The sequence below is a fragment of the Lagenorhynchus albirostris genome, chromosome 18 (genome assembly GCF_949774975.1).
Source record: "Lagenorhynchus albirostris chromosome 18, mLagAlb1.1, whole genome shotgun sequence".
Lineage (NCBI taxonomy): Eukaryota > Metazoa > Chordata > Mammalia > Artiodactyla > Delphinidae > Lagenorhynchus > Lagenorhynchus albirostris.
In genome coordinates this window covers 70,574,424-70,601,644 of record NC_083112.1, presented here as the reverse complement: position 1 = coordinate 70,601,644, position 27,221 = coordinate 70,574,424, and the positions used below count along the sequence as shown (strand labels likewise).

At 40.9% G+C, this 27,221-nt stretch overlaps 1 protein-coding gene across 7 annotated transcripts; it reads right to left on the bottom strand.

Moving 5' to 3' along the window:
* Positions 1-54: 54 nt before the first annotated feature.
* BIVM (basic, immunoglobulin-like variable motif containing) lies at positions 55-26,838 on the bottom strand. Of its 7 annotated transcripts, none has more exons than XM_060129425.1 (11): positions 25,708-26,102; positions 23,390-23,990; positions 17,095-17,224; positions 13,380-13,475; positions 12,981-13,085; positions 12,668-12,762; positions 5,643-5,799; positions 3,661-3,747; positions 2,616-2,712; positions 1,674-1,762; positions 55-386 (listed from the first exon to the last, which is right to left on the bottom strand). In XM_060129425.1, the coding sequence occupies exons 2-11, from the start codon at positions 23,865-23,867 to the stop codon at positions 338-340; spliced, it is 1,383 nt and encodes a 460-aa protein (XP_059985408.1). In that variant the 5' UTR covers positions 23,868-23,990; positions 25,708-26,102; the 3' UTR covers positions 55-337. The 7 variants fall into 7 exon arrangements, with proteins under 7 accessions (XP_059985408.1, XP_059985409.1, XP_059985404.1 ...); XM_060129426.1 differs by having other exon boundaries at positions 55-1,762; positions 23,390-23,633; positions 23,822-23,990; positions 25,708-26,092; XM_060129421.1 differs by lacking the exon at positions 25,708-26,102 and adding an exon at positions 26,670-26,838 and having other exon boundaries at positions 55-1,762.
* Between the last annotated feature and the right edge of the window lie 383 nt (positions 26,839-27,221).

The window sequence follows — 27,221 nt, the reverse complement described above, 5'->3', positions numbered from 1 at the left end:
CAAGATTATAAGGGTACTCCCTTCTTAAAACAAAGGTTCAAAACATTCTCATGATTAAAAGTAGAAAACAAAACTTTATTGATGAAAACTTCTTAAAAGTTCCAGTATGAAGTAACAAAATCAACAACCTACAAATCTTTCAGTCCTTTGCATTTCAAGCAAAATATTCTCTTCAGAAAAATGCCTATTTCATAATATATATCCCCTTCTGTAGGCTAGGCATGTCTGAGTGGATAAATGGATATAAAATTCAAAAGAGAAGAAAATGAAAATATTTTAAAAAATAAAAATCTGAACCTTCTCCTTGAGGTGTATTACGATGTGGTTACCAACATATTCAGCACCTTGTAATAATCAAGTTACTGATTTGAGTCCCAGAACAGCCCCTGAAATGAAAGAACAAGAGATCCTAGTTGTTTGTGAGTCACAGGTTGGCAGCAGAAGAAAAACTGACAGCAACTGGAGAGGAGCTTAAATACATGAAATCCACACTTTCTGAACTATTTCACACTCACTTCAAGCAGCTAATTGTCTACATGTTTTTAAAAAGGAAAGAGCTCAGAGTCTGGAATACGGATAGTTGCCCTCTGAGTGATGGGGTATTCCTAACGCGTCCTTAATTCTGTTATCAACATATGACGCCATACTGGGGGACCAGTCAAATATCAGATCTCATCTCACAGGTTACCTTGGGTATAGAAACTTCAGATGCCACTTGTTCTTTTACTCTACCCCTAAAGCAAGGTTTATTGTAGACTTATGAGTCTTTCAAGACCTAAAGTTCTTGTCAACATTTGACAGTAACATACCAAGAAAGTCAAGAGTACCTGAATCGATGCACTAAGTCACCCATCTGCACCAATAGAAAAGATCAGTATCTTGAGTCTTTTCTCTTTTGCCTCTTTATTGAGAATCCTGAGAAAGTTGATCAGGAAAAAAATGAGGCAGGCAAGATACCACTACAAGTAAAATAATTTCTAGACTCACTAAGTCATTTTAAATGAGCTTTAACCGCTAGAGAAAAACTAGAAATCAACAGCCCCAATTTTGGGGGGCAGATACTTAGTACCTTACATTTTGAGCTTGGGAACAAAACTGCAACAAATATCTGGGGGTCAAGTCATAAGAAATCACTTCATGCTTAAGTATTTCAAATCGTGATGCTATTGAGTGAAATTGTGTCTGATTTGTTTATGTGTAATTTTATTGGACTTTGTGAAACTGCCCAGAATGTTTATATACTCTTAACTTTTAAAAGGACAAAAAAACTCTGTGCTTATCTGTTTATATACCGGAAATCACCCATCATAATCATATACAAGCTTATTTATTGGAGAAACTACAAGGTTATGTGTTGTACCACAAGATATGTTCCTATTTAATACAGACTTAAAATCTTGCACTGCCTTAATGCAGTCCTGTATAGACCAGCTGCGTGAATAACACAAGTCGTCAGTACGCAGCATGGTCAGTCATTCCCATCGTAATCACTGTAACCCTGGTAACCACTGTTCCTTCTCTCATGGATGCTTGACATCTTTTTCCATGTCAAGTCCTGATGGAAACTAGCGCTAAAAGACCGGCCCAGACGCCCATGCTGCTTCTTGGAGATATTGTCCTCACTCTCAGATTTGGCAATTCCCTGGGCATGTGTTGAAGGTTGTGATTCTTGCCTAATGGTTCCAAATGGAAAGTTCCAAAGGCCAAATCTTTGCCAGTTAAGTCTCTGGAATGCTATGATGCAATGCAAATTTCCTCCAACCTGAGGAAAAAAAAAAATGTTGGGCTCAGAAAATGATAGGAAATTAATTATACTAACATGTGGGTTCCCATGAATTCCCTTATTTGTCCCCCTTCACCTGCATCAAAACAGTGCTGATCCTTTGATTCATAATCAGATCACATTATCCTGCATCTTTCCTGACCAGCTGCCTTTACAAAAATATAACAATGCCCACAGGAGGCAAAACCCCTTCCCCCCATATGCCTGTCTACCACTCACACACGCTGTACCCGCCCAAGTTGACTAATCCAAACACCAAGATCATTCCTCTTCCTCTCCCTCCTACGCATTCTTCATATGATAGTAGGATAATATGGATGGGATGTCTACTCAATCCACAGAACATACCATTCCCTGAGAACCACCCCCAGCAGCCTTGTTGGTACACATGGTTCTGCCCCATGGCCACAGTTAATCGCCCTGGGAGTGAACACCTGACCCAAGCTGGGCCAAGTCTACAGAACTGGGCTGGAGGCATGCCAGTCTTAGTCTCGACCGTTCATCTGAAAGGGAGACCTAAGTTGAAAGACGATCTTCGGGAAGTAAATAGACAAATAGACAGCTAAGAACAACACAACTCCCAAGAGAATAAGACAGACTAGCTCCCTGGCCCCTGCTAACATTCTCTTGCATGGTACCAGTTCCCCCTGAATCCAGGCTAGACTTCTTAACCTTTCCTTTTAAAGGCACCCCTGTGTCCTTAAAGTAATTTTCACTTTTCTGTCTAAAATGGTCTGAGCTGGGTTTCTGTTATTTACAACTTAGAGTACTGGGTAAAATAACTGCATTTTGGCCAGTTGAGAAATACTTTGAAATACAGTGGTGTTCTTACCTTCTTTGTTTTTCGATACTGCAGCCCCCTCTCTAAGTGCCGGATATCTAGATATTCTGGATTTTGAGTGTTTAGATCAGTAACAATATCCGCCCACCTATTGTTAAGGAAGGATAAAGCACGGTTTTCTTTAAGTTCAAAATACTATTGTAATGGAACTTTTCACATGAGCAATTTGCTACAAAAGCACCATGGCAATAATTCTCTTATCACAGGATTGTTTCATCCAATAAGCTTTCATAAATCCTTGTTTTTATGACAATTCTGTTTATCCAACTATTGCCAAGGTTAAAAATGGTTACTCTGCATATGAAATAACTATATATCGGTCTGTTAGATGACATCCTGCAGGGTAACATAGAAACATTCGATATTTCCTTTTTAATTGGAGTCAAGTACATTTTCAAAAGATGTATAAGTTAATATGTCTTTACTCACAAACAACATGATTGATTGTATAGAAAATCCAAAGCAATTTGTAACTGCTTTGGATTGCAAAACTATTACTAAAACCAATAAGTGAATTTGGTAAAGATGCAAGATTTAAGGCCTATATAGAAAAATCCATTGTATTTTTGTACACTAACAGAAAATAACTGGGAAATGAAATGTTTTAAAAATCAATCTGCAAGAATAATATTTAATATCTTGTAATAACCTATAATGGGAAATAATCTGAAAAATATATATATATATATAACTGAATCATTTTGCAGTACACCCAAAACTAACACAACATTGTAAATCAACTATACTTCAATTAAATAAATTTACAATAGCATCAAAAAATATACACACTTAGGGAAAATTTTAACAAAATACATATAAAACTCTATGCTAAAAATACAAAACATTGCTGAAAGAAATTAAAGCTCTAATTAAGTGGAGACAGAGTCTATGTTCATAATGGGAAGACTCCATATTGTTCAGATGTAATTCTCCCCAAACTGAACTATGGAGTCTATGGATTCTACTCTAATCAAAATTCCAACAGGCTTTTTAGCAGAAATTGAAAAAAGGGGGGAGCGGGGAGGAGTTAACATACTTTTTGCAGTGAATAGCAGGATGTTTTCTACTTGATTCTCCAATTAAGATCCAATATTCTACTTCTTGTGGTGAGAGGGGGCCCCTGCTAAATAAAAAATACATTCACAGTAAGCTTCATAAAGTCATTCACCTCCCTGAAAATATTGCTTCAATTATACACTGATAAAAGATACACTGAAGTTTATGCATAGATAGCAGTCACCAACACTAGAATAGATATTGGAGTTTAGGCTTGAACAAATATCTGAAGGCCATTAAAGAGAAAGCATAAATTAAATTTAGGTTTAGAGGGCTTCCCTGGTGGCACAGTGGTTGAGAGCCCGTTTGCCGATGCCGGGGACACGGGTTCGTGCCCCGGTCCGGGAAGATCCCACATGCAGCGGAGCTGCTGGGCCCGTGAGCCGTGGCCGCTGAGCCTGCGCATCCGGAGCCTGTGCTCCGCAACGGGAGAGGCCACAACAGTGAGAGGCCCGCATACCGAAAAAAAAAAATTTAGGTTTAGATCCCCTCTTACAAAATATAGGGCTAAAAATCCACCTTTCAGCATTTAGGAGGAAAAAAAAAATCCTAGCATGCTACCCACCAGTACCCTTAAGCTACACTTCTTCTTTCAGTTTGCATTCAAAAAGTTTCAAAAGGCATCCTAAAAATAAAACCCTAAAGCAGCAATACACCTGTAGAACTTTTAAACATACTGACACCCTAACCCCACCCCTGGAAACTCTAATTCAAGTAGGTGTAGGGTGGAGCACAGGGAAGTATTTACACAGCTGTAAAAGCATCTCAGGTGGTTCTTAGGTTCAGGCAGAGGTGAAGAGCTCTCCTCTAAAGGGGGCCAAGTAGGAGTACCTACTTCTTCACGTTTTACATTTGACAGGTGTCTGGAGTAAGGTGAAGTTGCAGGACCAAACTACAGAAAAAAACCACAATGAACCCCACAGCCAGAGAGATGAATAGGACACTTCAGCATTTGGAGAGACACCGTGGTTTTTCTCTTGCTTCTCGTTCACAAAAATACAACGTCCAGCTTCCCCACCCAAAGGCCGCATGGCCTCCAGCCTCAAAGAACCCATCCTACCCCAGATGACCAAGCCACGTTCTCCCAGCCTGACCTTCAGCCCTCGCTGAGAAAGCAATGCTGCCTGTTCTCCTTCTCATTCACCAATGCCACCCACCCAGATAGAACAAACCAGAACCTAGCTGGGTGAGGATAACTGTGCTTATCAATCAACACTTCTACCCAGAGTACTCATGGCTTCTGTTTTCAACATTCTCAAATAGGACACTTCTTCCTCTGCTTTCAACTACCCTGGCATTATCTCAACCCATCAAAAAGAAAATTTGCTAAGGAGGAAAAAAAGTATTAACATTCAGCCACCCTCTCTTATTTACAGGCTGTCTCTTCTAAAACAATACAAGTTTACCTGGAAGTAGACATACATAGTTAATAAAATAGAAACTTTGGATCAACAAAGGAACAAATATAACCATTAGGGTAACATGGTTCCTGATATTAGAAATAAAAATTGGCTGCAGGCTTCCTGGTAGCCAGGACAAAAGGGGAACCCTGATAAATTTCATGTTATTCACCACAAGAAAGGAAATGCTTTTTAATGTACTCAGTTGCAACAGTCTTCTTGACACTAGATTCCACAGTACATTTTCCCTGTGGGATCCTGGATGAGATCACTGAGACATAATATGTAAAGTCCTTTGCAGCCATTTTATAATAAACATAAAAGTGATTTTTCAAATGGCTTTCTCTTTTCATGACTCTAACAATAGTATCTAAGTGGATAATGTAAAAGCACAATTAACCAAAGAATTCTGCAGAAGATTAAGCTACTATGTTTAAAAGACTAGTCTCGGTTGATGTAAGGAAAGCAAATCACGAAGTCTTCCAATGTCTAATATTTCTTAAACGCTTTCTACAATATATTTTCCTGGTGGAGTATCCACATAAAATACAGAAATGCTTACCTGAATGCTTTATTAGCTTTAACAGGGGTTGCTTCAAAGCCAATTGGACAAAAATAATGATTTTGACAATGGTAGATATAAGCTAACGATTCATCTTTCAATCCATGAGTTAATTTCGACAAGGCCCCAGAAGCTACAAAAAACAAAAACAAACCAACTGAGGGACCATAAAGCACTCTCTATGCTTTATACAAACAACTAGTTAAGGACTCAAAGACAGAAAAGATATTACTTGGAACACATGGACGTTGCTGGGGAAAAACAATGAAAAGCTATCTAAAGGTTAAAAAATAATTAATGGATTTCAGTTTTACCCTTTAGACTGAAATTCAGGCAACCTGAATAGCAAACTAAAAAACTGAAAGTCCTTGCTTACCCAAACCTTCAAATAGCATACATGCTTGTCTACAAAATTTAATTACCATGTAAAACCTAATACCTAGTGTATATAGCAATGGTCTCAACTCCTCTGGTTGTGCACATCTGTCACTTGAAATTTCTGAGTAAGCATGCCCATTATAAGCATGTTTGTTTATAAGCTTTGTACATACACTACTGTACTAATATGTCTTTATACAAGATACACAAAAAGTAGACATTTTTAGTTAGATTAAAATATAAACATTCTAATACATTCTTCCCGTACCACAATGATCACCTTGCAGCTGCCATAATGCGGACATCCAAATCTGAAGACCACTGAGGTATATGGATAAATATAAACTCCAAACAAGTTCCAAAAATGAAAACTTTTCCCCACTAACACACACTTCAATCCCTTCTACAGAAGTCACACAAACCAGAGGAAAGACTTTCACAAGCCAAGTGATAAGAACATCTTAAGAGACGGGCTGGTAGTACCACAGCATCCTCTTAATAACTGCTTCTCCTTGTATATTTCCCATGGCTGCATATATTACTTATGAAGTAATTTCAAAAGTATTACCATAAGAAACGAGTTTTCACCAGCACTAAATACTTAAAGCCATTAACTGAGGTTTCATTAACTTGCATCTCCTGGAAGACACTAAATTATTCATGAACAAATAGCCCATTAAAACTGGAAATCCTAAAGATGGTTTAAGTCGATGAAAGCTTGCAAGTTATGGTTTTTCTGATTGACTTTCTGGCCACTGAAATAGCTGAAGACCAAAAATGGCAGGTCAACGGCTGCAGAAGAGCCAAGGAGGCGGGACCCCGCCCCAACTTCTGCAGATACACACAATTTGTGAGTTCCAAGGAGACAGTAATATTTCTGTCTTTAACTCTTTCTCCAAGGTTTCAGCTCGGCCTTCCCCACAGATATTTACTTCATGGCATACCGCCAGAGCATACCTGCACACAAGGCAATCTGTTCTACTAAAATCTCTATTTCATAAGGATAAATAGGTCTTTCTGCTGTTTGGGGTTAATTTCCCCAGATGAGTTAAAAACTGACATCCAAGGGCAGCTCTAAATGAAGAATGATAAGACCTAAAATTCAGAAGATGGTCAATATTTCATTTCCGTAGTTGAACTTGATTGTAGAGATGTTTCAGGATAGTAAGTGAATGTAAATAGATTTAGACTCCTCATAAATTCAGTAAATACTAAAGATGTTTATACACATAAGTGGTTTAGAAAGAACTCTTGAAATCTTTTTAAAATTGTGAAAATGCCAAGTAAAAAGTTATCCGAAATAACTAAAACTTTTTAATGAAAGAACTTTATTGTAACTTCCTAATGGAAATTTTTAAGTATTTCACACTTTCCTCCTTAAGTCAAATGTAACACGAAACAGCTGGTTACTGTGATTATGAATAGTAGTCACATAAATATACTAGAATATATTCAGGGGCAAATGAGATAGTTATGAACATTTGCTCTCATTAATATTCACAGTATTTCATCTGCTACAAATACTCTATGACCAAGTCCTAGTTTTCTAGAGGACAGAGGTGGTGTTTCTTCTTTGGCGTAATTATCATGCTCCTCAAGAATGTTTCTTCTTCTTACTTCAGGGTTACATGACAACATTCTGATGGATTTAGATTAGGAATCAGCGAACTTTTTCCTAAAGGGCCAGTTAGTAAATGTTGGAGGTTTGTGGATCATGGGCACATGCACATGGGCACATGGGCACATGCACACTACTCAACTCTGCCACTGTAGCTGAAAGCAGCCACAGACAAAAGCAGCCAAAGGCCATGTGTAAGCAAATGGATATGTCTCTGTGCCAATAAAACTTTATTCACAAAATGGGCTGCCGGCTCATGGGCTGTTGTTTGCAGACCTCTAATTTAGATCAATAATTTTCAAACATATTTTGAGATGGAATCCCTTCTGCAAGGGAAATTTACATGCCAGCCCAGTCCATAACAGGGATCAAAGCAGAGTTGCTGTGGCCAAAGAGGAGGTATAGGGAATCTAGGTGCCCACCCCTTGCCCCCCACCAGCCCGAGGCAAACTCAATTGAGCACAGATTGAAATTTGCGCACTGAATTTCCTATCAATGGAAGGAAATTCCTATCTGAATTTCCTATCAATGGAAGACCACACTCTTTATAAAGAAGCTGAATAGCATCTCTTTAGAAAGACTACAGCAGTAGTTCTCAAACTAGAGCACAAAGGGCTTGTTAAATAACAGATTGCTGGTACCTACCCCCTCGGTAACTGACGCAGTAGGTCTGGGGTGGGGACCAAGAATTTGCGTGTCTAACAAGTTATCAGGTGATGATGATATTCATCCAGGGGCCACATTTTGAGAGTCACTGGTCTAAGATTAAGAGGAAAATTTCATTTAACTCAACTCAGGAAGTAAATTATGAGCATCTACTAACTACAACAGCAACCATAGGGAAACAAAAGATAAGGAATGCACAGTACCTCAAGCTGCCCTCGTAAAACAAGTAACTTTGGTATAGGGTGGAAAAGGACAGTGCCACAAAAAAAGGGTGTAATTCAAAGGAGAAAGCGCACATCAGGTTTGAGGAACCAAGAAGGGGGTGGCATCCAAGACAGAACATAATCAAGTGGCAGCATTTCAACAATCCAGACAGAGGAAAGAGCATGAGGAGAAAACAAAACCACTGCAGGGGAGGGATGGAATCAGGGAACAGCGTGTAGCCCAGTTCAGAATGTAGGGCACGATAGTGTGGAGAGGCCTACAGTAGGGCAGCCCCCAGAATTTCAGGATAAGGTCAGAAAAAGATCACCCTCTGAAATAAAAGACAGTAAAGACAATATTTAATACATTAAGCTAGTCATCCAAGAAAGTGATTCTATTTAGGAGAAGACATATAAATGTGTTACAGATGGAAGCTAAATTCAGAACAATGTTGAGTCTAGACCAGAGTATATCGAAAAATCTGAAACTTAAGAGACAAAGCAACCACTACCAAACGCAGAGCCATGATGTGCATGGTGTAGAGAAAGCAGAACAAACTAGAATTATCCAGCCTGCTGTACTGTGAAGAACAGTATATGTCCTGAGCGGCCGAGAGAATCCTGGTGCTTTTGATAGTGTATTTCTCACTCTCAGTTAATATATTAACATTCTAACATTTTTTGAGCTTGTTGAGTACAAGTCAGTTTTGTAAAGCCTTATCATCTATAGAAGAACTCCAGAGAACTCTAAAAGAACTCATTAGGATGTATTTTTATACCCTCAAAGACAAGGACCAGATTCTGTAACCCAGCAACACAGTATCATCCTGCAAGGCTCCTACTCCCTTGACATCTTTTAAATCCAACTGGTACGTGGAGGACAGCAGGGAAAGACCAATCTGTTCTTGCCTGGAATGGTGATAAGGAGTTTACGCTTTAAGCAAGCACTAGAGAGCTCCCAAAGTAAAAAGGGATATTAGCACCACACGTTGAAAAAATTTATCCAGCCTGGTGTCTAATATGAACTGGAGAAAACCAGAGGACGAGGAAAACAGAACATGAACGCACAGTCCACCCAAGATGCATTAAGACACTGTAGTTAACTGGTAGCAATGGCCAGGGTGTGGGTATACATGAGTTATGTCACGATAGGGCAGAGGTAGATATTCTTGGCTAAGCAAATATAAGAAGTTACAATATCTACCAGAAGAATAAAAATGAAATACATGAATATTAGTGTAATTTTCAAGCTAGGTATTAAAAACAAATGAATCTAGACATCCTTGGTAGCTAAGTGAACCAACAGTTTGAAGTTACTCAAATAATAATAATAAAATAATAATAATCCAATAATAGGAAGTGAATAATAAGTGAACCAATAGTTTGGAGTTAACATTGGCAACTTCTGGCACAAATTTTTATTATGAGTAATTACATCTCTAAAGAAAATACTTCAACTCATATTCATAGTCAAATCTGTTAATTCTGTCTTTATTTCAGGAGTGAGCTCAGTTTACATCTCCTGAAGGCCCACTGGAAATAAGCATGTCAATCAGCAAATAGGGAGTTACGAAAGAAGCGTAGTCCCCAGGAAAACCTAAAGCCTGTTGTGGGAAACAGGCCTGATATTCCTTAAAAAACATCTAAACAACAACAACAAAAGATACAAAGTATTTTTTTTAATGCACACTATCAACTAGCAATGGTTTTCACTACTGAATATCCCAGAGACAAATGAGAAAAGCCTATCTCTACAACTCTTTCTTCTACAATGAGAGGGAACAGAAAAGACTTCTGCTTGACACAGGCAATACTCTCCCAACTCTGAACACAATCAGAAGTCCCAGGGTCACACGTGCAAGGTCAGGGGGCATCAAAGGGCTATTGAGGGCACTCCCTACGGTCAAGGAGATGGGCAGACACGTTAAAAAGATCCAATGTAATATAAGGCTGCACACGCCAAATGCTAAACAACAGATGCAAACAATCAGAACTACAGGAATTAAGAGAAATCCGAGCATCAGAGATAAGGCAGGGCTTGCAAGGGACCACTGATTCTTGAAGCGGAAGACAAGAATATTCCAAGGGGGAAGCAGATCAAATATCCTTCAGGAAACACACATAGACAAAGAGACAGCGAGGAGTGAAGGGTTGTAATGGGGACGATGAACACAGGAATGAAACTGGGAAAATATAGTATTGAAATTTATTTAAAGAAATTACAGCAACCATTCCTTTCCCCTCCCAAAAAAGAGGGGGTGGGGGGAGAGAAGAGCTTGTTTATCCTATTACTCGAAGGAAAAACACTGAGGTATGTTGGAAAGTATATTCTTTCTTAGTTTCTAATTGCCTGATCAATTACGGAGAGAGATAGTGTTGACAGCCTCACTGGAAACAAACAAAAAAAATTACACACCATATAAAGCCGCGCTTCCCACGAAGACAGGCCCCCCCTGCAAATGCACAGAGTTCAGTTAGGAAGAATAAAAGCTAACATTTATTGAGTCCTTACTCTGTGTCAAGCAAGGTGTCAAGTGTATTACAAATATGTCTCCTTTTATCTTCACAGTGACCCCATGGGGTGGCTCAGTGAGTGAGTGTTTACGTGCCTTGTTCAAGGTCACAAAACCAGTATGTGCAGAAACCAACATATGAACTCCAAGTTTGCCTGACTCACAACCAACTTGATAGACCTGCTAAAGGTCAACAGAAATATATCCTATTCTTTGTTCACTCCTTGATTTTGATAAACCATATACCCTCTCTGCTGACAGACTCCCTGCTTGACCAAACTTCAGTTAGGCATCTCTGAGCCCTCTCCTCAGCTAGGCCGGGATCTTGGGCTTCTGCGTCCATCCTTGCTGAATCCAGTTTTAGCAAAATTCCTGCTGAAATCAGTTTAGAGAGAATCCCCCCACCCTGAATACCTGATCAAGGTCCTCACCCTTCACCCTTGGCCTGCCTGTTATAAGAATCCTGTTAGGCCAATTTAGCAAGATTCCCCACAGCCCCACCTTGATGTCTCCGCTTAATAACTTTCCATCCACGGAACTGCTCACTTTGGGAGTTGGCTACAAATTCCCAGCTGTCTTTGTTGTATTCAGGGTTGAGTCAGATCTCTCTCCCATATCCCAGTTCTGTGTTACAACAGTCTTCAGTAAAGTCTTCCTTACCCTTTTAACAAGTGTCAGAATAAAATTTTCAAGTATCAGAATAAAATTTTCTTTAAAATTTTCCTTAACACTATATTGTAGGTTTCTGATTGTAAAGTCAAAAGATGACTGTGAAGGGGCTTCCCTGGTGGCGCAGTGGTTGAGAGTCCGCCTGCCAACACAGGGGACGCGGGTTCGTGCCCTGGTCCAGGAAGATTCCACATGCCGCGGAGCGGCTGGGCCCGTGAGCCATGGCCGCTGAGCCTGCGCGTCCGGAGCCTGTGCTCCGCAACGGGAGAGGCCACAACAGTGAGAGGCCCGCGTACCGCAAAAAAAAAAAAAAAGAAAAAGAAAAAGATGACTGTGAAATTTTAAAAATGGAAATTGTCAAATAATTCAAATTATTTAACTAGCGCATAACTAAAACAATCCTTAGGATCGACTCCAAAACTCTCTGTTATAATCAAGACCCTTCTAAAATAGAACTTTGTCCCTTTCATAGTCCATTGTCCTGTTGTTATATGTTATTATGCAGGTCTGACATCAAATATTCTAAAATCCTTGCATTCCCTTTTAGCAAGAGGAACTGCAAATTCCATGCCGCTTCCTGAAAGGGTTTTAGTAGCAGGCTAGTAAGCACATGCGCGCGCACGCGCGCGCGCACACACACACACACACACACACACACACACGAACACCATGGACCCAAACAATACAATGTGTTAAAGTAGTGTTTATGACATGCCTTGAATCTTTAAAAGTTTTTCATGCAAAGATGAAAAGAGTTAAAATATTAAACTGTATATTGAAAAGTGGCCTACATATTACTATTATCTATTATGGTTTCCCCTTGGATAGAGTGATAGACTGTATTTCGGATTTACATCATGTGCCATGAATCAAAACCAATCTTCAAGATGGATCCTAAAGCGTGTGTGTGTGTGTGTGTGTGTGTGTGTGTGTGTGTGTGTGTGTGTGTGTGTGTAAATCTTCTATATGTTTACTTACCAGTTTCTCCAGCTGTTTTATTCTTCCCATGAGGCTTATATAGAACATACGAGCACCCTTTTACGTGGAAGTGGTCGTTAATTTGTCTAAACCACCTGAAAATAACAAGAAGACTCGCTCATAGCAACAGTTCCATAACAAAGAAGGCACTATTCCAATTCCAGAGAAATTCGGGCAGAGCCCAAGTCTGGCATATCTACCAGAGGTTGGGCCCAAACAGCTGGATGCATGGTTTACTATCAATGCACATCTACAGCATTATTATTTTGCAGAACTAGAAATAAGGTATTGCTTCTAAGCGAGGGCTTCGTACCTCATAAGTGTCGTATTTCCAGTGAAAGGGCCGAACCTAATATCCTCAAACGGGGGTTGAAAACCCAAAATATGTAAAGCTTCTTCTTGGGTGATAGCTGGAAGACTACGAAAGAAATATTGCCTTTCATTTCACAGTTCCAATCATATGCAAATATAACCTGTCTCAATGTTACTGTGTCTGTCTGATTTGCAAACAATTTTAGTAGTATTTTTCATTTTTATTTTATCAAAAATAATGCATGCATATATTTTTAGCTAAAAGGCTTAAAACAAAATACGGCAGTTTTTCCCCAATTTATGAAAAATCTGTTCTTAAAAATCTTCCATTATAGAAAAAGCAACACCAAATAACTTTTGAATTTGGAGTTCAGGGATACCACTAAATTAACATACTTACTTTCCAGCTCCCATTGTGCTATATAAGAAATTCCAACAAGAAATCAATGAGGAGATACCACAAGAAGTCTTATACTGTGGTCGGCTTATGCAGTACCTGAGAAAATAAAAGACTGTTTTCACTTGAATGAATACAAAATATGCATACAGAAATAGAACACTCACGGCAACTGAGTGTGTTACATAAGGAAAACTTTGATCATTTAAACCACCAATTTAAAATCTTTATTCATTTATTTTCATATTTATTCAACACATTATAAATGCATAATGACAATAAATCATGTATTTTAAGAATGCTGGCTAAGTATGACTAACTATTAGTTAAAGTGGATGTTACCCAAGCCAATGGAAAAAAATTAAAGATATATAAATTTAGACATCAACTATTAAAATTTCAATGTAAACTCCTAGTTGAGCTACACATATGATTATTTGCAACTTCAGCTGTAGTTCTTTATACAGTCTGGATATTAACCCCTTATCAGATATGTGATCTGCAAATGTTTTCTCCCACCTTGTAGGTTGCCTTTTCACTTTGTTGATTATTTCCTTTGACGCACAGAGGTGTTTAAGTTTGATGTAATCCCACTGGTTTATTTTTTCTTTTGTTACCTGTGCTTTTGGCATCATACCCCAGACATCACTGCCAAATCCAATGTCATGAAGCTTTTCCCCTATGTTTTCTTCTAGGAGTTTTATAGTTTTAGGTCCTACATTTATGTCTTTAATCAATTTTGAGTTATTTTTTGTGTATGATGTGAAGAAAAGGTCTTAAAAGACCTTTTAAGAGGTCTTTTAAGGTATCCCTCATTCTTTCACAGGTGGGTATCCACTTTTCCCAGCACCATCTTCTGAAGAGACTGTCCCTTCCTCATCCTGTGGTCTGAGCACCCTTGCAGAAGATTATTTGCCTGTTTACATGAATGTCTATTTCTGAGCTCTATTCTGTTCCACTGGTCTATATGCCTGTCTTTATGCCAGTACCACACTGTCTTAGTTACTGTAGCTTTGTAATGTGTTTTGAAATCAGGAAGTGTGTGGCCTGTGTTGCCCTCCTGCAATCACCACCTTCCCTGTAATTCACTAGAGGCAGTGTCCTCAGCTGGTATCTAGGGGATAAGCTGGAACCTTGGTGGCAATCAGCACAATGTTTCCTTCTGCAACCTTCTCTGCATTTCTGTAGTGCTAATCTGGATCTCCACAAAGAACTCAGATTCTTCCCCACTGACTCAACGGCTCATACCCTTAGATCTAACCAAAGTGTCACCAAACAGTTTGGGGTCATCCATGAACTTTAAAGAAACCTGCATTGTTTGAGGCCAGCAGTAATCTGTGAGTTCTTGGCGTCTCCTTTCTGTTAGTCCAGAATGCACAGGATTTGAAAAATATATTAGAGCCTATGGTTTGGGGATGATGCTATTTCTTTGCTTCATGGAAGATAGAGGTTTCCACATTTTTCATTTTGCTGTTATTGTTTACATGGGTTTGAGGGAAGGAGTGGAGTAAAAAGACCTTACTCTGTCGCATTTCAATCTCCCTCTTCCATCTGAAACACTTCTTCACAAATCCTTGGGATCAACCCTAGGCACTTTTAAGATTTTTCACATTTTTTCATCAATCCAAAATTGTTTACTGGTCTTATTCATGACCAGCTTAAAACTTTTACTGACATTCTACTATCTTCTGTGGGTCTTTCCATTCAATCTCTAATCTTCTAATATACTCTAGGAAATAAGCTTGTGATCCTGGTAATTTTTCCCCCTCGGTTATTTCTCCTATCTGTCCTTCCTCATCCAAGTCTTTATGTCCTCACACATTATACTATTAAATATAATTACTCATATATGTGGTTATAACAAATCTTAAGTCTAAGGGATTCAGAGCAAAATGCACAAAGCCTCGCTCCAAAAAAACTGAAATTAATGTTTTTGATTTGTGTCTCTTCTCCAATACACTCTACATACTAACTATTGATACTAACAATTTATCTTTGTAAAATATCCTTTTGTTAAGAAATCATCAATGGCTTATCTCTACTCCAGAAAAAAAAATCTAAATCCTTAGCCTGATATCCAAGAACTAGATCGTGACGTGTGTTACAAAGAAAGAACATGGGGACTTCCCTGGTGGCGCAGTGGTTAAGAATCCGCCTGCCAATGCAGGGGACACGGGTTCAAGCCCTGCTCCAGGAAGATCCCACATGCAGCAGAGCAACTAAGACTGTGCCCACAACTACTGAGCCTGCGCTCTAGAGCCCATGAGCCACAACTACTGAAGCCCGCGTGCCTAGAGTTTGTGCTCTGCAACAAGAGAAGCCGCTGCAATGAGAAGCCCGCACACTGCAACAAAGAGCAGCCCCCACTCACCACAACTAGAGAAAGCCTGCGTGCAGCAATGAAGACCCAACACAGCCAAAAATTAATTAATTTAAAAAAAAGAAAGAAAGAACATGGACTTTGGAGTCCAACTCTCTTCAGTTTCAATATCACATCTGTGTATTTGCTATGTGACGCTGAGTAAGTTTCTTAGCTTCTCTGAGCCTCGCTCCAGTCAGGCTGATCTACTCTTCATTACCAACCTGCCAGACACTTTCCCACCATCCGTTCCCACCATTCCTCCATCCCCTCAGAATTCCTGTCTTAAGACCCAGCTCCTCAGTGAAGCCTTTCAGTGATCATTACCGCCTCTCATGTTGGTTGTTTATTCCCACCCATCATCTGACAAATTTCCTGAGATATTTTACATTTTCCACTGTTCTCAACTAGATTGGAGAACAAACACCCATGTTGTACATCTCTGTATTCTCAGCCCACAGTAAATGGTCCAATATTTATTAAATAAGTGAAAAAAATCTAATATTTCTAAAGCCTCACACAAAAGAATTTTTAAAACCTCAAATTATAGATCAGTAATATTTAAAAGCTATCACAAATTAAACATCTTTTTCTTTAGAATAGGAACTGTACGTTAAGGTCACCAAATGGCCCCGGTTGGTAAGTGAAAGATCTTCTTATTAAAAGAATGCCAGTTAGTAAAGGCAGAAGAAATGATAGAATTTTGAAATTGCACCATTTTATAATAGGATTCAGGCGGGGGTCATCAATGGGTCTGGCTGAAACCACGAGGTGAAACGTTGATGGTTACCTAGATGTTAACCCAATGACACCGTCACCCCACTGATTACTTGATGGTTCCAGAAGAAAAAAGGGAACTTGACAATGTGGGCTAAGGCTGTTGCCACCTCCTTAATCCAGTAATCACTCTTAGGATCTCTAATATCAGATGACCAGACACCATGTACCTTCTGATGGGATATCAGGATGAAGGCCACAGGGCCACCTAGGCAGTATTCTTGCCCAAAATGTTCAACCAGAATCTTATCAAGTCTTTATATCTAACTTCCGGTTTATAAGGACTGAGATTATATGAGTAATTTAGACCACCAGCAGGAAAGGAATCACACAGATTGGGGAAGAATCAGATGGGGAATGTTCTAGTTCAGAAGAGATTTATGGGCCACAACAAGCAAACACAATATGTGGTTCACGGTGGGCCCCACTCTGAACAACCAAGTGTGAAGACATTTTTGGAAAAATCTGGGAAATCTGAATTTAGCCTGGAAATGAGATGCGAAGGAAATATTGTTAACTTCATTAGGTATGACAATGGTACTGTGGTTAGGTAAAAAAAAAAGGTCAATTTTTAGAGATTACCATCGTCTGAGGTCTAATACTTTCCGCTGCTTAATATCTTCAAGAGGAGAATACTGAGGCCACTCCCTTTGATGTCTTCTTCCTTTCTTGTCTGAAGTTTTTTTCTTGGAAATTTGCTTCTTTCCATTGCCTAGAATACAAGAGTATAAAATGAAGTCAAATGAAGTAAGATGCCAAGGCAAGACAATTAATTATGTAACAAAATGTAAAAGTAACTAGGTCTGAAAATGCTATTTGCAAACATATTGAAGAAATACATGTATCTTCAAGAATACACCCCTGCCTTAAAGAGAGACAGAGAGAATAAAAACACGTTTAAACAACCATGAATGTTATTTCCTATCAGGTTCTTATATTCCAATTTCTGAGCTAGTTACTTAGCTAGTAAAATAATCAATCACAAAATGTTTTGCCACATCTAGAAAATAAAATTACCAACAGTAAAATATTTAACTAGACCACTTTCCAGAAAATGAAACCTTTCTATAAAACAATAAAGCCACATTAATGTAACTCTGTTGAGAAAGTAAAAGCAGTAGATCCAGTAATCCGATGATGTGATATTTAAAAATAATTTCAGGCCTACAGAGACCACAAAATGGATTAAGAATGATGCACATGGGCTTCCCTGGTGGCGCAGTGGTTGAGAGTCCGCCTGCCGATGCAGGGGACACGGGTTCGTGCCCCGGTCCGGGAGGATCCCACATGCCGCGGAGCGGCTGGGCCCGTGAGCCATGGCCGCTGAGCCTGCGCGTCCGGAGCCTGTGCTCCGCAATGGGAGAGGCCACAACAGTGAGAGGTCCGCGTACCGCAAAAAAAAATAAAAATAAAAAGAATGATGCACATAAGTACATTATTAAAATGCAACTTTAGCACCAGGAGCCAGAATGGAAAACAAAGTCTCCTTTCTGTGTGCAAGTATGTACACATGTGTGGGCACGTGCATACACACACACATCACACACATTCTCCAAAAGACACAGGGGGAGGAGAAATTGGGAGCCACACAAAAGGGGAGGCAAAAATGAAAGTGAGATTTTACACTCTTTAATTTTTATACTTTTTTATTTCCATCTAATTGATCGCCCAGTCAAAAAATTATATAAATTAAAATATTATTAAATAACCTCCAAGCCTCATTTCACTAAAACACCATTAACATTTCAGATAGCTACGTGCACTTTAAAGTCTCTCACACATATCATATTTTAAACAAAATAAATCTGTTACAAAAATTAAATAAAAGCTAATATTTCATTTTTATGAGTTAGTCATAAATTATAAAACATAGATTATATAGATATATGCCTAGAAAACAAACATGGAAAAGGATCCATTTTATTCATTCTACAATGAAACAATTTAGCGCCCAAAACCAGCTGGAACCAACAAGGACTTACTGTATAGCACATAGAACTATATTTAATATTTTGTAATAACTTATTAAGGGAAAAGAATCTGAAAATATATATATATATATACACACATATGTATAACTGAATCACTGTGCTGTACGCCTGAAACTAGCATGACATAGTAAATCAACTATACTCCAATTTTTAAAAATACATTAAAAAAACCCAGCTGGACCTCAGAAACTGTTGTTACACAGGGAATTTCTCTAATTTTTGTAAAATGGCGTAATATTGAACACTAGAAAAATCAAGAAACAAGGATATTTTCCCCCTTCCCTTTAGTTATTCTTCCTAAGTCTTCACAGAAACGCAAAGTTTCTCCCAGAGCTGAACAACCCCTGGCAAACATGAGCAAAATCTCATTCTGACAAATTTCTTTCACTAATAAAATAAATCTTAGTGGGTGAGAAGATGGAAAATCTACTTTCCACCATTCCTTGAGATGTCTTCACTGACCAATCGTGACTTAATTCCCTAAGGAGTTTTCCAGCCACTTAGATTTTTAGTGGCTAATGAAGCACGGTAACCTGTGACCTCAGCAGCTCATAGGGTCATCTGTACCCACCTGCAGTCCTCAAAGACTCACCTGAGCCTGCCCTCTGTTCTCTCCTAGCTTACTCCCATGAACCCTGGGATAAAAAAAAGTATATATGGTCTATATGAACATCCTTCATGACATCTCCACACTGCCAAAGAGAGAGCTGGTCCCACAGGCAAAATTCCAGTCAGTTTGAGGAAGGAAGCTCTGTCAAAGTGGAAGCCACATTTGAGAGGGGAGCATAAAAGAGCAATGCCTGAACATTTCTATCTCCCCATCACGTCAACTCCACTAACCATTGTCCACTGCCCCTTGTTATTGCCATATTCCTTCTTCCATCCCTCAGCCTCCTTACAACATACCCATTTAGCTCCCAAACCAAAAATACACACACACACACACACACACACACACACACACACACATCCACCAGACTGGCTTTTAGAGAAAGGTTACCAGGATAGCAAATACAAATAGAATACTCACCATCTTTTTGACTTAAATAACCACAGGACAGAGTTCCAGGCAATTACCGTCATTAGAACGTGAGGTTGGGAGGATCCCAGAAATAGGGCCAGAGAAGGGAAGAAGCCAAATTTGACCCAAATCTTAGGCTGACCCTTGAACTGTGCATGCACAGAGCAGAGCCCAAACAGTACAGCTAAGGCTAAAAGAATTGAACTGAGATTTGAGATGTCCTCAGAGGACAGAATTTGCAGCTTTAGTCCAACCAAATTAATTGTTGCTAAAATTTTAAAAACAAACAAATAAAACACTCTTTGGGGGACTATATCAGAATCAAAATCACCATAACATTTCCACCATCCTGAATACAATCCAAAAGTACTGAACACGTGAGAAAACTGAAATATGTGACACATTCTCAAGAAAAAAGATAAGACCAACTCTGACATGACCAGCAGGTTAAGATTTTAATGTGGGTATTATAACTATGCTCTATGAGATGGACAAGGTGCTCTAGCAATGAATGAAAAGATAGCAAACCCAAGAAACTATTTTGTAAATGTAAATTCTAGAACTAAAGTAAACACTATCTGAAATAAACAATTCACTGAATATACTTGACAGCTATCTTTAAGAGACAAACTTTAAATATAAAAAGACACGGTTTGAAAATAAATGGACAGGGCTTCCCTGGTGGCACAGGGGTTAAGAATCCGCCTGCCAATGCAGGGGACATGGGTTCAAGCCCTGGTCCGGGAAGATCCCACATGCCACGGAGCAGCTAGGCCCGTGAGCCACAACTACCGAGCCTGCGCTCTCGAGCCCGCGAGTCACAACTACTGAGCCCACGAGCCACAACTACTTAAGCCCACGTGCCTAGAGCCCGTGCTTCACAAGAGAAACCACCGCAATGAGAAGCCTGTGCACCGCAACGAAGAGTAGCCCCCGCTCACCGCAACTAGAGAAAGCCCACGTGCAGCAACGAAGATCCAACACAGCCAAAAATAATAAATAAAATAAATAAATAAATTTCTAAAAAAAGAAAATAAACAGACGGAAAAAGATAGACCATGCAAACATTAATTAGTCAAAAGAAAGCTGGAATAGCTATATTAATATCAAACAAAGTAGCTTTCAGAACAAGAAATATTGCCAGGAATAATGTGGGATGTTTCATAATGAGAAAAGGGTTAATTCATCAAGAAGAAATAAAAATCATAAATGCGTGTGCACCTTATAACAAGGCTTCAGATTACATGAAACAAAAATCAACACGATTAAATGGAGAAAAGACAGCTCCACAATCATAGTTGGAGACTTTTAACACCCCATTTTCAGCAATTGTTAGAACAAGACAAAAATTAAGTAGCAACATAGAAAATATGAGCAACATTTTCAAACACTTTGATCCAGTAAATATCTTTAGAACACGACACCCCACAACTCCAGAATGCACCTTCTTTTCAGGTGCACGGGGAACATTCAGCAACAGAGACCATATGCTGCCTCGGGAAACAAGTCTCAGTACATTTAAAAAGACTGTGAGCTTAGCACAGGGAGCTATACCCAATACTTTGTAATAACCTATAAGGGAAAAGAATCTGAAAAAGAATATATATATATATATATATATATATTCAGATTTTCTATATATATATATATATCTGAATCACTGTGCTGTACATCTGAAACTAACACCACATTGTAAATTAACTATACTTCAATTAAAAAATAAAACAAGACTGAGGTCATATGTCCTCTGGAACTAAATTAGAAATCAGTACTTAGAAAAACCCTAAATATCTGGAGATAACATAGCATACTTCTAAACAATCATGTATCAAAGAAGAAATAACAAAGGAAATTAGAAAATACTTCAAATTAAATGACAATAAAAATAAAGTGTGTTAAAATTTGTGGACTGCAGCTAAAACAGTACTGAGTGAGCAATTTAGAGCATTAAATACTTCGGTAGAAAAGTCTTGAATCAAGAGGTTAGAAAATGCAGAACAAATAAACCCAAAGTAAGTAGGAGGACTGAAATAATAAAGATCATAAATCAATGAAATAGAAAACAGACAATTCAGAAAATTAGCAAGCTAAAGCTGATTATTTGCAAAAGACAAACAAAACTGATAAACACCCAGGTAGGAATAAAAGAACATAAACTACCAGCATCAGGTATGAAAAAGGAGTTATCACTAAAGACTGTTACAGGTGTTAGAGTGAGAAAACAGACTGTTAGAAACAACTTTACGTCAACACCTTGATAACGTAGATGAAACGGACAAACTAAACTTTGACAGAATTGGTGGGAATCAAGACAACTCCATAATCATAATTAGAGATTTTTAATACCCCTCTGAAAACACCTCAAAAAATAGGAAGAGAGAATACTTCCAAACATGTCTTAGGAGACCTGCACAGACATTATGAAAAAAAAATTATAGACCGATCACCCACAAATAGAGACACAAAGTGAAATCCCCGGACACCGCGAGAATTACAAATTTACATAACATTCTGTAAAACAAGTTGATTTGGCAAATGAATGAGTAGACAGAGGTTTTACAAAACGATCAGAGAAGCCTAGAAGTAAAGTACAAACCTGACTTCTGCCTCTTTCTAGCTGTGCAGTTGTGCCCAAGCAACGTATCCCCTCTATGCCTCCATTTCTTCACCCATAAAATGAAGACAACAGTACCTATCTCACAAAATTCCTGTCTTACTGTGAGTTCAAAAGAAAAAAGTGAAGAGCATTAGTATCTGCTCCAGAACCACCACATTGTAATTGTGAAGGTTGTACACTACACCCTCTTAAACTGGGCAGTGCACAACCTACTCAGTGGTACCTGGAGACCCTGTTGAGTGTTCAAAAATTTTTAACAACAGAAAAGCCAAAATGTTATGTAGTAAAAAAGAAAACTATGGGCTTCCCTGGTGGCGCAGTGGTTGAGAGTCCGCCTGCCGATGCAGGGGACACAGGTTCGTGCCCTGGTCTGGGAGGATCCCACATGCCACGGAGCCGCTGGGCCCGTGAGCCATGGCCGCTGAGCCTGCGGGTCCGGAGCCTGTGCTCCGCAGCGGGAGAGGCCACGGCAGTGAGAGGCCCGCGTACCGCAAAAAAAAAAAAGAAGGAAAGAAAAAGAAAACTAGATTTTTTTTTTTTTTTTTTTTGGCTGCGTTGGGTCTTCGTTGCTGCGCACAGGCTTTCTCTAGTTGCCGAGAGCGGGGGCTACTCTAGGTTGCGGTGCACGGGCTTCTCATTGCAGTGGCTTCTCTTGTTGTGGAGCAAGAGCTCTAGGCACGCGGGCTTCAGTAGTTGTGGCACGTGGGCTCAGTAGTTGTGCCTCACAGGCTCTAGAGCGCAGGCTCAGTAGTTGTGGCGCATGGGCTTAGTTGCTCCGTGGCATGTGGCATCTTCCTGGACCAGGGCTCGAACCCGTGGCCCTTGCATTGGCAGGCGGATTCTTAACCACTGAGCCACCAGGGAAGCCCCAAAACTAGCTATTTAATTGAGAAATATGATTCATGTCACTGCAAAACCATGAAGTAGTATGTTATTCTAGCCACATCATTAACCATTACTAAACTACTGAGTACTTATCTATAATACTTGTGTTTTACAGCACTCTTAGATGTGTTCAAAGCTCTCAAAATGCAAAGATTATGTTTGAAGTTTCCAGTGGCAACACATTAGTGAACTAAATGTCCTACGCCCAAGGTTATTTTTTTAACTATGTCAACAAACAACATGATAGCAATGTGCCTTGTTTGGTATCATAAAAAGAAAATCTGTCTGAAGGCAAGTTTAAACAAGATATATTGCTTGTTTTCTCCTTATTTTCACATGAGAACATCATGGCTCCTTCCTTACCTGATTTGTGTTTCAAATTCGTGGTCACTCCGTCAAATTCAGATTTGTCAATTTCCCACGCAAGAGGTAGCTTGCCCAGGCTGTTGGATAAGTTTTCCAAGCTATTTTCTTCATTGTAGATGATTTCCGATGTACTGGTCGGGATGCCAATGTATCTTGAGGAATTATTTCCAGCAGATATAGAGGTACTATTGGGGAGGCAAGAAGAGCGGGCTGGATTTGGAGTTTTGTAGATTGAGGTCGCCTGGTTGAGAAAGGCATAGTCTGAACAGATGGCATAAATTTTCTCCCGAGTGTGGGTCACTGGACAGCTCCATGGATAATGACCATCTCCTTTGGGACCCAAGGGTTCTCCCGAGGCACGAGTGCAGAAAGATTGTACGGCACCTTGTAGATTCTCTTCGGGAGACCTTCTCTCAGATTTGCACTCACCATTTCCAGAATCATTTGTCCTTTCTGCTTCTGCAACGTTAGGCATTGAATGCAACTATAAAAGTGCTGTTATGAGGAAGAGGTTGCAACTCTTTCTATTTCTTGAAAAACAGCTGTGACAATTGTTTACAGCATTCTACAACAACGTGAGCGCTGCAAAAATGGGCTCCTAAGAAAAGAGGGAAGAGAAAGAAAGATCAACAATCCACTAGACACTATAAAAACACTAAAAAATATTTTAAGTGTTTCATATGCCTTCATTCAATAAATATTTATTTTACAACTACTATATGCTTAAGTCATGATCACTGACCATCTGTCTTGTTAAAAATTATTTTAAAATGATGTTTTAGGATAATAAAAAAGACAAGTAACTCAATTTAAAGATGGGAAAAATATCAGAATAGTCATTTCTCCAAAGACGGTGTAGAAATAGTCAAGAAGCACATAAAAAGATGTTTAGCATCAACAGACATCATGGAAATGCAGACCAAAACCACAATAAGATACCACCTCACATTGACCAGGGTGACTCGAATCAAACAGATTAACAATAAGGATCAGACAGGATGTGGAGAAATTGGAACCCTCATACACTGCTGGTGGGAATGCAAAATGGTCCAGTAACTTTGAAAAACATGTCCTTAAACACTATACGTAGAGTTACCATACGATCCAGCAATTTCACTCCTCGGAATATATCTAAGAGAAATGAAGACATATGTCCACAAAATGTTCATAGCAGCACTACTCGGAATAGCTAAAAAATGGAAACAATCCAATGCCCATCAATAGATGACTGGATAAATAAGATGTAGTCTATCCTCCACCTCACTCTCCTCTCCCCATGGACCACCTTTCCTTTCTCTGAATGCTGTCTACTCCTTCTTCCCCCCCTTTATTTAGTTAATTCCCATTATCCTTCAGATGTCAGCTCAAATGTCACCTTCTAGGGGGATGATTTCTTTGCTCCTCCAACCAAGCCAGGTCACCCTGTACAGACTCGTACCTCATTCACAGGTCTTTACCAGGGTGCAATTCTACCTTGTGTGTTAGTGTGTTTACATAATGAATGTCTGTCTCCTGCAAGTCTGGTTTTCCTGCGTACTGTATCCCCAGGGCAATTTGTAGAAGTCTCATCAACAGATATTCTTAAGTCCCTGCACCATGCTGGATATTACTGTAAGCCAGGGATTTGGAGCCTAGATTCAGAAGGCCACCAGGAGTGGCCTTAGCAATCAAGAGCTGGAGTTCTAGCCAAGGGCACTCTTTTTCTCCTTCCTGGCTCTCATCTGTGAGAACTGAGGTTCTCTAATCCAGTAAATGAGGTCATGCTGTATGAAGATTTACTAATAAAAGTGATTGCAGGACCTAAGCTCAATGACTTAATGATTTATTTATAAAATCATATCACAAGCAACAGAAGTACTGTTTAACTCTGTGCAAAAGAAATTTTATAAAATGGCCAGCTTTAAATGCACGGCTGGAGTAACGATTTTTAAGTCCCTGGAAGGAACTGCTTTGTAAAATAAACATTTGTAAATCCAATGTTCATGGCCTGGGTTACACTCTCTTTTCTGGTTAGATTCTTAAATCCTTATTTTTAAGCATCAAGTTTGCTTAGAGAACTAAACATCTTAAAAAGTCTCTTCAGTAAAGCCTTCCACGTATGACAACTATTATGATCTGTATTCTGCACGGAAGGCCGCTTAGACGCAGGGGCAGGTAAGGACTTACTAAGGAGGACTTACTTATTGTCTTTATTACTAAGGAGAATAAGTAATATTCTCCTGAGAGCCAGCCGCACTAAGCCTCATTAGGTCTGATCTCGGTCCTTCCCCTCCAGCCCCTTCCCCACGCCCTCCACGCCCCTTCCGCGGTCAGACCTGAGCCCCTTCCCAGGCAGAGGTGCCGGCTTCCGAAGGACACCGGGGGTCCTCCCGCACTCCGGCCAGCGTTGAGCCCAAGCTCCCGGGCAGGCGAGCGGAGGGCTCTCCGCCCTTCTCTGCGAAGCTCGCGGCGCCTGGAGGCCCCCAGGATGGAGGCGACAATCGCGCAGGCCCGTCCCCGCCGCGCGGAGCCGCTGTGTGCGGAGGCGGCCCGGGCGAAGAGGAAGGAGCGCGGCTGCGCCCCCTGCCTGCGCCGCTCGGTGGTCCCAGCGCCTTCGAGGGCCGCGCGTCCCCGGGTCCCCGCAGCTAGGCCTCCGGGCCCCTCCTCCCGCCTTCCGCCCGGCGGGAAGCCGGAGTTCTCGGCGACGGGGAACTGGCAGAGGCCGGCGGGGTGTCAGCCTCCTACCCGCCCGGGGGCCCGGGGACGCTCGCGTGCTCAGGGCGCCCGGGGGGGAATGGGACGCGGGCAGATCACTGCTCCTGGGAGAAGAGGGAGCCCCCGATTCGAACTTTTGAATGCACTGGTTGATAGCATTACTAATGACAATTGCCGAAAAGGAAACAGTAAAGAAAACCCCCGCCCAGGCCCGCTTTGGCTGGCGGTTCCACCGGCCCATCAGAGTTTGGGGGGTGCAGCTGAAAAGGTCGAGAGAAGGGGGGAGGGGAAGGAGGAGGCTCCCGGTACGATTTCGGAGCTGACCGTGACCCCTCCTGCGACCGCGCTGGCCCCGGGCGGGCGTGCAGGGGCAAGGGGACGGCCGTCCCCCGTTCCGGTCCCGGGCCCTGCCGAGCGTGGCGTGGAGAGTGACGCCGGGCGGCAGCCACCGGTATCCCCGCGACCCCTCCAAATCGGGCTTTGTTCCCGAGAGGACTCGTTCTTTCTCTCCCGGACCCTTCCCGCCACCCTGCGGCCCAGCTTTTCACCCCACTTCTTCCCCGGAGGACGGGTCCCCACGCACTGGCGTCCACTCGGATGGCCACCGGGCACCGGAGAGGCCAGGGCCCCCCGGCGCGCAGGCTGCGTTGGCGACGCAGAGAGCAGGTGGGCGGCAGCAGGCCTGGTCCGCGGCGCTCCAGTGCCCGGCGGAAGGCACAGCGCATAGTCGCCGGCGGCCACCTCGGCCCCTGCCCACAGCCCTATGTACCTCTGGCCTGTCCGGTGGGGTCGGGTCGCTGCGGCTGCAGCGGAGCCCGGCACCGGTCCCGGATCACAGCTTCCAGCGCTCGGCCCGCGACGCGCCTCCGGTTACCCTGGGGCTGGCGTCTCTCGTCCCATCGGAGCGCGCGGGGACAGCGCCCTGACGGCTGTGCCGGGCGACCGATCGTCAGATATCATTGACAACACCTTCCTTTCATCGTGTTTTATACCTGCCCTCTGCACGTGCGGGGGACAGAGTGACAATTTTTTAAAAAATCTTAGCTGTGCCTCCAGGCCCCTCTACTGGGCAGCTACTATTTATTTGTCCGCTGAAAGCGGTGACGGCAAAGTAAATAAGTGAGAGATGGTAAAA

What these genes read in the sequence shown, in the direction of transcription:
- BIVM (XM_060129421.1), bottom strand. Translation starts at nt 23,867, where the DNA reads ATGCCTAACGTTGCAGAAGCAGAAAGGACAAATGATTCTGGAAATGGT. An exon ending in GTATTAGACCTCAGACGATG is followed by an intron (nt 13,476 to 17,094) that starts GTAATCTCTAAA and finishes TTATTTTCTCAG; the next exon opens with GTACTGCATAAGCCGACCAC. An exon ending in AGCACAATGGGAGCTGGAAA is followed by an intron (nt 13,086 to 13,379) that starts GTAAGTATGTTA and finishes TTTCTTTCGTAG; the next exon opens with TCTTCCAGCTATCACCCAAG.